The following is a 13,080-nucleotide window of genomic DNA, read 5'->3' on the forward strand; positions in this document are numbered from 1 at the left end:
CATCCAGGCTGCTGGGGATTCTCTGAGGCCTCTGCCAGGAAGGGGTGAGAAGGGAAATAAAGTGAAAGACAGGCAGCTAGAAGCAGGAAAATTCTCCCATACACATGGACCCACCAGTGGCAGGAAGTCACTGAAGGATCCAGACTATGAAGAGAATTGATGACCATGGAAAAGGGGAATAAGGGGGAGAAGAACACAGGAACACAGGATGTAAATCAAAGACCCACTATCTGAAGAACTCCCTCCCTTCATGCTTTTCAGAGGGGCAGTGACAAGAGACAATGTTTGGATGTCCTGGAGGAAGGTCCCAGCAAAGGGGAAGTCACCCAACCAGAAGAAAAAGTCTCTTCTCCTTCTTTCCAATTCCTTCTTTTATAAGCTGTTATGATTATAAGGACTGGCTCCTGAAAGTGCTATGGAGGGCTGGAGCCAAAGGAAGGGGAGTGGTTCTGAGCAATTGTGTGGAGAGGCCAAGGGAGAGTGTGACCACCCACTGAACTTACCACTCGGTGGGCTCATGGTCAATCACCACAGAAACTGAATGTCCTCTGTGTGCCTGCCTGGACCCAGATACAATGGAGGTTTTATAATATTTTTTATAATGAAAAAGGGCAACAAAATAAAAAGATATTCTAAATCAGGAAAAAAACAAGATTTACTGAAGCTCAATGTATTTAATGTCCAGTTTCTGGTTGAGGGACACACACAATCCCAGAAGTTGGTGTGGTTTCTAAAAAAAAGAACCTTTAGAGTGGAAGCAGCTATTCCACATCCAAGTCTCCAGAAGTTTCTCATCTAATAGCCGCACAGACCTCCCTTTCCAAGAATTTCATAGGCTCCGGCATCCATAGGGAGAAAGAATTTTCATCACTAGGGTTCTATATGATACATGATACAAAATCTATAATTCTCTGACTTTCCTGGTGAAGTGGATTGGTTATATCATGAAAGTAGCAAGTCTTCTCAAACTAAGATCAACGTATTGCAAAAATAAGATCAAAAGCATTTACCACATTTTTAAAGAATGACGCCTGGATCAAAGATTTAGAGAAATTTAAAAAACGTCAAGAGTCAAAATGAACAGAAGGCCATTGAAATTCCTCTTTCCTAGATAGAGATTTTTAATCCAGAAATTGTGCGTGATGTTTTCTCTAACCTTTAAGAGACCATGTATCATATTACGAACCATTCCCTAGACAAAGCGCTGACCACATGCTGTGGGAGTTACCCCGGAAAAGAATCCGTTCCCTGCACAGCGGCATACGAAACCCTGAGCCCCTGGCCACATTGGCCTGGAAAATGTAAGGAATACCGGAGGGGCACCTTTTATACATTGCCTTTTTTGGTCTTACTGAACCCACTTATAGAACCCCCAAAATTATTTTCACATAAAATTTTATATCACATTAAACATATGGGCCAAATTAGCTCTTGAGCACCGCAAGTAAAACATTATAGTAAAATACACCATAAGAAAAACAGAAAAAAACATTACTTCATGCTCATTTGGGAAATAAAGAGTCCAAAAAAAGAAAGAGAATCTGAACCGAGTTTCTTCAAGTGAGACTAAATTCATCCTTCTTCTGGTAAAAAAAGAAAGTTCTTGCCATAAAGTAATGACGCTTATAAAAGTGACTATTAAAAAACGAAAATGAAAAACCTCTTATGACAGACAGGTGAGCAAAGACACAGGGGGCTTTTGCTCTTCTGCTTAGAGGACCCAACGAACCGGGCTACTTCAGCAGCACGAACAGCAAAATTTAGGTCAAGGGGCCAATTACCCAGTGTTAGCATCAAAGGCAGAGACACGTTGCTACGTCTTTCTGCTCATTCCTGTTCCCTTTGAGAGTCCTGAGTTAGGCAACCATGAGGCAGCTTTAGAGTATGCCAAAGTACACTATTTTAAAAAAATATTGACCAAGCATTGCTTCTGGAAGCAGCTACACCCCTGACCCTTTAAGTCAGCACCAGCTTCATCGTTGTCACACTCCCCTATACCACTCCCAGTTTTCTTGCTGCAAAGTGAACCAACAGGCCGAGGAATCTGGGTTCCTTGTTCAGTCGCCAGTCTCTGAATAGCACAAGCAGATTACTGTTTGTGAGCCGCCCGAGAACAGAGGCGAAGTATCTTACACAGGGGCTTACCTGGAGGTGACTGGTACTGGGGCCAAGCTGCGGTCTTTCCGGGATCCAAGCTCTCTTCCAAAGGGTCCCCAGGCACCAACCGTGGGGGGCCTGCTCTGAGGGAGGTCGAGCTGGCTCCTTTGGTCTCCGTGACCTTTGCAGAGGTTGGTGGCTCCAAGGTGTCAGCAGAGGAGGACCCAGAGAAAGTACTTTTCTTTCGGCCAAGAGAGTCATCAGGAGCTACTTCCCACTCACCAGGCAGTGGAGGGAGCTGGAGGACCCTGTGATGCTGCTCAGGGCTGGGGAAGCTTGGAAACAGAGGCGAGGGAACAGGTGCCATCTGCTTGTGTGTGCTGGACTGGGAGGATGAATTATTCAGTAGCATGCTGAGCGCTGCCGGGGCTGGGGGGGCCGGCTTCTCCTCATGGCCCCCGGGCCGTGACCAGTCAGGACCTCCGCTGTGGGGGAGATCCAGAAACGAGGTTTTGTGATCCCTCGGAGACAGCCCAGCCTTCCTCTTGCTTCTGGCTTCTGGGAGGGTGTGGGTGGCTGGTGTGTTTGGGGGGAAGCCCAGCCTTTTCCCTTCAGTGGCTTCATTTAACTTCTCACTCTCTATCACCTTCAGCAGGACCTTGTTCACAGCCCCCTCCATGCTGGCTGGAGTACGTTTCCTGTCCGACAGTGGCCGTGACCCATCCCCTTGCTGCTCCTGGCCCTGCCACCTGGAACCATGAGTCCCAGCCTTGGTTCCTGGAGGGGTGAGCCAGTCTGCTCTGGGTATAAACTCAGCCTGGGCCGCTGGGCAAATGGCAACGCTTTCCTCACCCTCAGGATGCGTTCTAACTACTCTCTGCGCCTGAGAAGACAGATCCTGGACTTTGGCCACCACTTTGGAAATAGGCTTCTTCCTGCATGTATGCTCAGTAGACTTTTCCCTCTGGCCCTTCTCTGCCTCTGGATGCTTCTTGGAGTCCTCATGACTTTCAGACAAACCTGTCTGCTGGTGCACCAGTTGGTGAGGGCCCCTCTCCGGCACTCCAGCACCATCATCTCCTGGCTCCGTGGAGCTGAAGTCAGGGGGCGGCCCTCCTCTTCCAAGCCCGGTGTCCTCAGAAGACTTCCTGAAGCTCCCAAAGCCACGGCTGGCATCCAGCGTCCTGGGGATCTCTGGGGGGCAGCTCTCTCTGCACTGCAGGGAAGAAGTCAATGCCCCGCTTGGGAGCGAGGTGCCTCTCTCATTTAGAAGCCAAAGATTAGGTCTTGTCCGAGAAAGAGGAAGAGATTTGCTGAAGCAGATCTGGTCCTTCCCCATCTGAGGAGCCGACTGATGGCTCCCACGCCCTTTTCTTCTCGTCCTCTTCTGTGGAAGCACCTCAAAGCTCCCTCTCCTTCCTCCAAACCTCCGCGGCTTTCTGTTCCCATGGGCACTCCTCTTATTGAGACAGCCCACGGGGGGCTCCCCTGGCCAGTCACCAGCACTCTGGAAATAGTCGTCCTCAGGGGCCAGGCTCACAGACAGCTCCGGCAGCTTTCCCTCCTGGTTCCCCATCGTAATCCCCAGGATGTGGTCTGAGCTAAGCAGATTGGCCAGAAGTCTCTCCCTCTCTGCTGTGAGTTTGTACAGCTCAGTTAAAATGTCTTTTGTGGGAGTTTGCTTGAAAAATATGTCGCCTGGATGTTCATTTGGCTGCAGGCTGAGGCTGATGACGTCTGACCCCTCCCTGACTTGGTAGCAGTTATGAAACCCTTTATTGGATCTGTCTAGAGTTACAGTGCCCTTGTATGAAAATCCTCTAACTTCCCCCCTTGGAAGATAGAAGCTGATGTAGCAGACTTCAGTAATGGGCTTACGCAATTGGAGGGTGCAGTGAGTGCCTTCCATTATGCCTACCTAATTATTCATGCCTTGGAGATGCTGGTCTGTGGTCAGGCTTCCCAGGCTCCGGTGGTGGGGCATGTGATGGTGGCTAGGCAGGGAAAGCAGCTGACAGTCATCTACAGCAACAAGACTGTGTGGTAGAAGAAGAAGGGAAGAAAGCAGCTTGTCAAACTGAGTGCATAAATCACACACCAACATAAATAAAAGCGGAGCCGTGACTTATCCTTTCTCTCTGGCTGATCTCAACCAACTCAACTCACCCCAACCAGAGGCTGACTGCAACCTCTTCCCCACTCCTATCCCTCCCCCCATCCCCTGGCCAGAGCTTTTCTACAGCTGAGAAATGGCAGAGTGCTCTATTTTAGCCCCAAGACAAAAGCTCCTTTTCCCCAAAAAGGAATTCACCATATACCCTAGAGCAAGTCTGTCAACTTCTCTAGCCTTCAGTTTGTATTTTTCTATTAAACACAGCTAATACATCTCCCAGAAATCCTGAGGAAAGGGGACTATGGGATCCTTAGAAAATGTAGACATTTTAATAACTTGTGTTTGGAATATTACTTTGCAAAAATGAGTGAAGCTTTTTTAATCTCCAAAAAGCACCTTCTAAGATTTAAGATTACTTATCTATTTAACTTAAAGCAGTGTTGGGGAAAGGTATTAGGCCACAAATTTGGAGCCTTTTCTGAATACAACTCGTACATTTTGCCAAAAGAGCTAAAGTTGAAAAATTTTAGGACTGAAATTTAATTAAATAATTCAGGACTCTTAGTCAAGGTTGTTTGGGTTTTTTTCTCCCCACTTCTTGCCTAGTTGAGGCCAAATGGAATGGTAGAGAAAAAGCAAGTATCTATAAGCCACTGCTGGCCCTGTGTGGATTTTCCATGTCTTTACCAATGAAGCAGCTGAAATGTCACATAAGTGGTGAAGGCAGCTGTGTTTCTCTCCTAAGATTTGAGGAATCCCAGGAGTGTCTTTGTGGTTAACGTCCTCCTCTCCCCCCAGACCAAGCATGGGGCTTAGAATTCTAAATTACAGCACTTCAGTTCTTAAATTAAAGCATTTCCCAGTCTTCAAGACGTCCATGCCTAAAAGAAAATCCCACTGGGAAGGGTAACGCAATAACCATTTACTAACCATTGAGATCTTCAGTGCATTATTTTCCTCAGGTATTTGATAACTGGATCCAGATAATAAAAGCTACATAAAAGTACATCTTGAGTGGCAGAAGGAGGAAGAGCTTTGTAACAGAAACTCCTTGAGGAAGACAGATAAAAGGTGATAAAAATGAAGATTAAAAAAAAAATGCATACAGCTGCTGGTCAACCCACAAGCACCAGGAGGACTCAGAGTACTCGGAGAAAGGGAAAGTAGAACACCATTTTAAGGGCTAAGAGAAAAGATGTGTTAATACAGAATTTTTTATCCAGTGAAAATATTCTTCAGAAATGATGGTGAAATAAAGTCATTCTCAGATGAAGAAAGAGAAGTAGTTGCTAACAGACCTGCTCTAAAAGATTTGCTAAAAGAAACTCTTCAGAGAGAATGAAAAAAGGAACTTGTAACATCAAGAATGAACAAAAGGCAACAGAAATGGTAATGTCTGTGTAAACACAGTATTACTCCTCTCTTAAGTTCTTTAAAAAATGTTTGACAGTTGAAAACAACAACAAAAATAACATTGTTTGGTGGGGTTGCAATGTATGTACATATAATATACATGACAGCTACAACATTAAAGGGGTGGGAAAAGGGACCTATATGGTGGCAAAGTATAACAGCAATTTAATTCTTGATACACTGTGAAGAGCAAGGCATGCATATTTAATCCCTAGAGTAACCACTAAAAGAGATATAATGAAAAATACAATTGATACATTAAAATGGAAGAATTAAAAAAAACATTCAAATAACTCAAAACAAAACAAGAAAGGGGAAATGAAAGAGAGGAACCAAAAAACAGAGGCAACAAACACAAGTAAATAATAAAATGGTAAATCTAAAGCTAAACATTCAATAATTACATTAAATGTAAATGGTCTACACACACCATTAAAAGACAAAGATCGTCGGACATGTCTAATACACAGTTAAAGTCACGGGCTTGGATGAGGTTACTCAAGAAGAGTATACAGACCAAAAAAAAACAAAGGTTGTAGAACAGAATACTGGGAACACAGATATTTAGGGATAAATGGAGGGAAAAGAGACTTTAAATGAGGCTGAAAAAAATGTGCAATAAGATAATTCTCCATATTTTGTAGCTACAGAAATTAAGATTCAGTGATCTAACTTCTTACTATGATTTTAGTATAGGTCTGTAAACCCTAGCCCTAACACCTTTTAATCAGTACTGCCAAAATGAGACTGGAACCTATGTCTCAGAAACTAGTGTTAGATTAAATTGGAGGGCTTCCATAAGATAAGCAAGCCTTTTTTCCTCCCTTCCCTGACAATACCAGGAGTCCAACAACCCAGTTATATCTTTAAATTCTTAGCTCCTCATCCGTCATTTCTTCTTAAATATCTGTTGTAGTTTCTCTCTATTGATACATTTTCTTTTGCAGAGGAATAGTGTGGAAATAGTGAAAGTCATAACCATGGTATTGTACCATGCTGAAGACATTTCTTTCTTTTCTTTTTTCTTTTCTTTCTCTTTCTTTCTTTCTTCTTTCTTTCTTTCTCTATTTCTTTCTCTTTCTTTCTTTCTTCCTTCCTTCCTTCCTTTCCTTCCTTCCTTCCTTCCTTTCTTTCTTTCTTTCTTTCAGATTTTATTTATTTATTAACAGAGAGAGACAGCCAGTGAGAGAGGGAACACAGGCAGGGGGAGTGGGAGAGGAAGAAGCAGGCTCCCAGTGGAGGAGCCCAATGTGGGGCTCGATCCCAGGACTCCGGGATCATGCCCTGAGCCGAAGGCAGATGCTCAATGACTGAGCCACCCAGACGCCCCATGATGACCTTTCAACTAGGGCTCAAGTGATAGGGTGTAGAAGATAAAAGGAAAGATGTTGAGGTCGTAAATTTCAACACTGGTCATGTAGTTTGTGTCAGGACACATAGCAAAAATAAGTCCCTACCAATTATAAAAGAAAAATATCCCATTCTTGGAATTCTAAAATTTAAAAAAAAATTGCACATTTTACCATGCTTTCAAGATAAAATACTCTTCTACCATTTTCGGGGGTTTCCAAATTCAGGTGCAAAATGGCTTCTTCATGCCATGTGTTCATAATTTCTGAGTTTCTAATGATTGTGTAAGCAAGTATGGAAGATATTCCTAGTGCCTTTCTCTGTAGGCCTTATCATTTGACAAACAGTTCAAGGAAAAGGCATTATCTGCAATGAAAGGAAGGGATTGAGAAGTGGATTGTTTTAAAGTGGAGTTGCTTGAAAACAACAAGCTTCTCTTCTGAGTGCACAAGAGCACAGGTGTTGATACATCAGTGGTACAAAGATCATCTAACTTGCCTGAATTTAGCATCCTCAGGGTATCTTAGAGGAAATTTACGGAGGAAAAAAATTATTTCATATTTTCTGGTCTTAGGATGAGTTTCACAATTAGCTTTGCTGTAATTTTGAACATCCAAAGTCCAAATAATCTAAGATAAAGAACATGAACAAATCTTTTTCAACACTCTTATTTCCTCATTCTCTTCCATAGTTTGAAATTATTTTTATCAAAATTGTTATGCACATCCTCCACTATCATCAATGAATACTTACAGAGCTGCCTCTAGAGCATGGAAGAACTATCAACACTTTTCCCCAATCTCTCTTTCTCTCTCTCTAAAGACTCTCGGGATTCAGCCATCAGCCTAGCATCCCTGCCAGTGTCTGTTATCTGGATAAATGCCCCTCATGTATTTTCTTCTTTCCTTTGTGGAATGAGAAATTTAATCTCTAGGTTTCTAATTCATTAACTCAAAATATTATTTGGTGACACCTACTAGCTAGCCAAAGAACTACAAAACTCCTCCACTTTGAAGAAAAACATATGACCCGAGTAAAGGAACGTCAACCTCAGCACTCTAAGGGGCACGTCAAAGGCAGGCTTCTGAGCAGGGCAAACACTTCTCTGCAACAAGCCATTAGCAAGTCAAGAGTGCCATGCTGAATCATCACACATACTTTCCATCTGAGAAACCAGAGGAAAAAAACTACAAGTCTTGGGAGAAAAATGAAAAATAACAAGGAAGCAATATTGAGTGGGGTTAAATACACCAGCACTATAATTCCATGCTGAGTTCACAGGACTATTTCAAGCAGCATTGCCTCGTTCTGCTTTGACTAAAATACAGCAGCTCTGCAGGCTCCACACACTAAATTATACATCTTAATTTGGCCTACAAAGTAACCTTCTCTGGTTATGCTCAGCGTAAAAGCGCTTTGTTTCGTGGGGAGTCTTCATGTCTTCCATTTCCTCTGGTAAACTCCAGACTGTCTCTCCAAGACAACACTGCTGTGTTGATTTCTTCCCTGACTCTTTTTCCAATAAGCAAGTACATGATATCACTCTATCCCAAATGTAAATATCTGTTGTACCTCATCATAATGGAAAATTATTGCCTTTTTAGTAGATGCTATTCAACGCTCATGACATATTTCACCAATGCCTAAAATAAGATTCAAGAATTAACCGCAGTCATTCTGTCTGCTTACTGTCAATTTCCTAATTGATTCTGGCCCTAAAAGACCAATGCGAAGCTTTATTTGCTTAGCGATGGGCAAAGTAATGCCCCATCTCTCCATCTGAGCCCAATACTAAGATAGATTATCTATAAGTTCCATTATTAAACTGGAAATTGCCCATTTGTCCATTCAGATTCAGGTTCTCCCCTTCTACACACCACTCTAAACACCAGAAGACTGACTGAACAAGCTCCCTGGCACTCTAGCTTCTACTGGCTTTAGACATTGGGAAATACTAGCAACAGATGGGAGGGCAGAATGGCTCCCTCCCTCCTAGGCTATGGTTTTGTAGTAGGTATGTCCTCTAATGAAGACCACAGTTCCTTTTGGGTAGTCTTCCTCTAGGTATAGCTACTTTCTCTGTGTGACTTCCTCCCATTGCTTATCCAGACCTAGGTAGTTTTGAATTCTGCCACTTGGGTGTGATTTTGGAAAAGTTAGTGCCTACCTCTCTCCTTCCCACCCATCCTAGGAAGGAATGCAGACTACTGATTTTCAAATAGAAGGTATAAAAATAAAGGTAGGTCTGCAATAGCTTTCTAGCTCTTTTCCCACAGAGGTATTTTTTTCTCAAAGAAATTACATACTGTAAGAGTAGGAGAATAGAAGCAATAGTTAATTATTGCAGTACAAAGCAGAAAGAGACTCATTCGACAAGACATCAAAGAATAGATTAGAGGAGGTTAAAAAGAGACACATCATGTTTGTAGGATCAGAAAATTCTTCAAAAAGAAGAAAGCATTTGGAATAGCTCCATACTAAAGGGTAAGATTTTGACAGATGTGATTTTAAAAAGGGAATTCTAGGAGGAGAGACATTATACAAGACCAAGAAATTTGCTAACATGTGCAAAGGGAAGAAGTACTCTCTTTGTCTGTTTTTTAGACCCATGTTAGGAGAGGTAAGTCAAGAGTGAGAGCACATTGTAAAAAGATTTGAATCCAGGTTGGTGGCAAATTAATGCTAACTTCATAAACAAATGGGAAGCTGTGGATGGGTTTTGATCAGAGAAGTTGTTTGTTCAGTGCTAAATTTAAGGAAGATGAGGTTAGCAGTAACATCAGAACAGAATGGATTAGAAAGAGATCAGACAGAGAGTCAAGAATGTGGAGCTCTGGTAAACATCAAATTCTGTAAAGAGGTTGAAAAAGAAACAAATTAGAAGGGGGAATTACAGGCAGAATTTTAGACAGTGATTTTAGTAAAGAAGATACCAAATTATATTGCAAAGAGCAGGAGAGAAGCTGATGGATAAGAGAAGAAAATAAGAATAGCCTGTACAGGTATCAAGGTATTTTCTTTGTTGTTACTCTTATTTTTTTTAATAGAGGACACATGGGTAGGGTAAGCCTTGACAAGAAGGACGTAGTTTCATGCTCAAAGACTAGGGCTAAGTAAAGGGGAGAAGATGATTATGAGATAGAAAATAGCGAAATTGAAAGAGTACATAGTCTCTCAGTGATTTTTGTTTTCTTCATAAAAATTCTATAATTTTGTGATTTTCTTTGCATTCTTACAATGTCACAAGAAAGAAAGCAGTAAATCAGTCTATACTGCAAAAACAAAATTTCTACCTTTGAAACTCTGATTTGATTATGAAACCACCAATACTTTGAAGTAGGTATTATTATAACATACTGGCAAATCTCTATAAAAATAAAGTAGAGGCCAAAGCTTGGTCAACAGAATTATTATTATTATTTTTAAAGATTTTATTTATTTATTTGACAGAGATAGAGACAGCCAGCGAGAGAGGGAACACAAGCAGGGGGAGTGGGAGAGGAAGAAGCAGGCTCACAACAGAAGAGCCTGACGTGGGGCTCGATCCCATAACGCCGGGATCACGCCCTGAGCCGAAGGCAGACGCTTAACCGCTGTGCCACCCAGGCGCCCCCAACAGAATTATTTTTGGTCAATAAATTTCTAGCCATAGCCAGAGATGGTTATCAAAGGATAAGAAAATGGCTCCTTTTTGTGTTTTTTGACCCATAAACCAACCCACTCCGATACCTAGTCATGCTATAAGGTGTGAATATTGGAAGATTCTCTCAAAGACCTGAAAGAATCCTTTCTTCACCTTTCCTGTACCTCTTCAAAGCTTCAGACATAAAGATAAACAAATATCACATTTCCATGTGATCTTCATGAGAATATAAGATATTGAGATCTTCAACACATCTCTGGCTCATGTCACTATCTGGCTTGTATCATTATCTGTGGGAGACAGATGAGTATACTGAGGAAATAAACCCCCTCCCTATGATAGAAAAAGGAATCTGAACATACGAAATTCTTACTCATTGAATGCTCGAGGTCCAATGGCCAATGTTTGACTGCACAGCATCTCACAAAAGTGGGATTGGTACATTCTTGGTAAAACAAAGACAGATTCCTTTTTTAAATTCAGAGCATCTTTTTAAATATGTAAACCCATTCTGTAGAGTCTGTTTTTCTGAGAACTTTAAATGAGGATCATTGCATATGCTAAGTTAATTTGTATTTCCAAATTAAGGAATCCACTCTTGAACAATAACTTTTCAATTAGACAGAATAAGGGATTAAAATAGGCTTTTCTATTCAATGGACTACGGCTGCCCCATTTTATAGAGGTGTAAGGACTCAGGTAGGGTGCTTTGAGGGCACTCTTGTTTAAAGGTCTGCCACATACACATTCTTTTCAAGTGCACATGCAACATTCTCCAGAACAGATCACATGTTAAGCCAGAAAAAAATTCTCAATTCAAAAAGATCAAAGTCGTACCATGTATCTTTTCTGACCACAACACTATGAAATTAGAAATCAACTACAAAGAAAAAATCTGAAAGAGCATAAATACATGGAGGTTAAATAACATGCTGCCAAACAATGAATGGGTCAACCAAGAAATCAAAAAAAGGAATCAAAAATTACATGGAGAGAAATGAAAATAAAAACACAATGGTCCAAAATCTTTGGGATGAAGCAAAAGTGGCTCTAAGAGGGAAGTTTATAGCCATACAGGCCTATCCTGAGAAGCAAGAAAAATCTCAAATAAACAACCTAACCTTACACCTAAAGGAGCTGGAAAAAGAACACGTAAAACCCACACTAGCAGAAGGAAGTAGATAATAAAGATTAGAGCAGAAATAAATGATATAGAAACTAAAAAACAACAGAACAGATCAATGAAGCCAGGAGCTGATTCTTTGAAAAGATGAACAAACCTCCAGCCAGACTCATCCAAAGAGAGAGAGAGAGAGAGAAGGGACTCAAACACAATCACAAATGAAAGAGGAGAAATAACAACCAACACCACATAAATACAAACAATTTTAACAGAATATTATGAAAAAATATATGCCGACAAATTGGACAATCTAGAAGAAATGGATAAATTCCTAGAAGCATACAACCTCCCAAAATTGAAGAAGGAAGAAATAGAAAATTTGAACAGACAGATTACCAGCAAAGAAATTGAATTGGTAATCAAAAAACTCCCAACAAAAGTCCAGGATGAGAAGGCTTCACAGATAAATCCTACCAACCACTTAAAGAAGAGTTAATACCTATTCTTCTCAAACTACTCCAAAAAATAGAAGGGGAAGGAAAACTTCCAAATTTGTCCTATAAAGCCAGCATTACCCTGGTAACAAAACCAGATAAAGGCACCAAAAAAGAGAACTACAGGCCAATATCCCTGATGAACCCAGATGCAAAAATCCTCAACAAAGTACAAGCAAACAAAATCCAACAATACTTAAAAAAAATGATTCACCATGATTGAGTGGGATTTATTCCCAGGGTACGAGGATGGTCCAATATTCACAGATCAATCAATGTGATAAATCCTGTCAGTAAGAGAAAGGATGAGAACCATATGATCATTTCTATAGCCGCAGGAAAAGCATTTGACAAAGTACAATGTTCATTCATGATAAAAACTCTCAACAAAGTAGGTGTAGAGGGAACATACCTCAACATAATAAAGGTCACATATGAAAAACCCACAGCTAACATCCTCAATGGGAAAAAACTGAGAGCTTTCCCTCTAAGATCAAAAATAAGACAAGGATGTCCGCTCTCACCACACTTCTTCAGCATAGTACTGGAAGTCCTAACCACAGGAATCAGACAACAAAAAGAAATAAAAGGCATCCAAACTGGTAAGGAAGAAGTAAAACTTTCACTATCTGCAGATGACATGATACTATATAGAGAAAACCCAAAAGACTTCACCAAAAAAACTGCTAGAACTGACAAATGAATCCAGTAGAGTCACAGGATACAAAATCAACGTACAGAAATATGTTGTATTCCTACACACCAATAATGAAGCAGCTGAAAGAGATATTAAGGAAACAATCCCATTGACAATTACACCAAAAATAATAAGATACCTAGGAATAAA

The 13,080-nt window shown here is 41.1% G+C and overlaps 1 protein-coding gene across 8 annotated transcripts in view; it reads right to left on the reverse strand.

Moving 5' to 3' along the window:
* FMN1 (formin 1) overlaps positions 1-13,080 on the reverse strand; it is a 412,618-nt gene that overhangs the window by 374,424 nt on the left and 25,114 nt on the right. For all 8 annotated transcript variants that reach the window (XM_034661208.1, XM_034661207.1, XM_034661209.1 and 5 more), the window contains one exon: positions 2,146-4,133. In XM_034661208.1, coding sequence (XP_034517099.1) covers positions 2,146-4,006 — 1,861 coding nt within the window. In that variant the 5' untranslated portion in view covers positions 4,007-4,133. The remainder of the gene's footprint in view (positions 1-2,145; positions 4,134-13,080) is intronic.

The sequence above is a fragment of the Ailuropoda melanoleuca genome, chromosome 5 (genome assembly GCF_002007445.2).
Source record: "Ailuropoda melanoleuca isolate Jingjing chromosome 5, ASM200744v2, whole genome shotgun sequence".
NCBI lineage: Eukaryota > Metazoa > Chordata > Mammalia > Carnivora > Ursidae > Ailuropoda > Ailuropoda melanoleuca.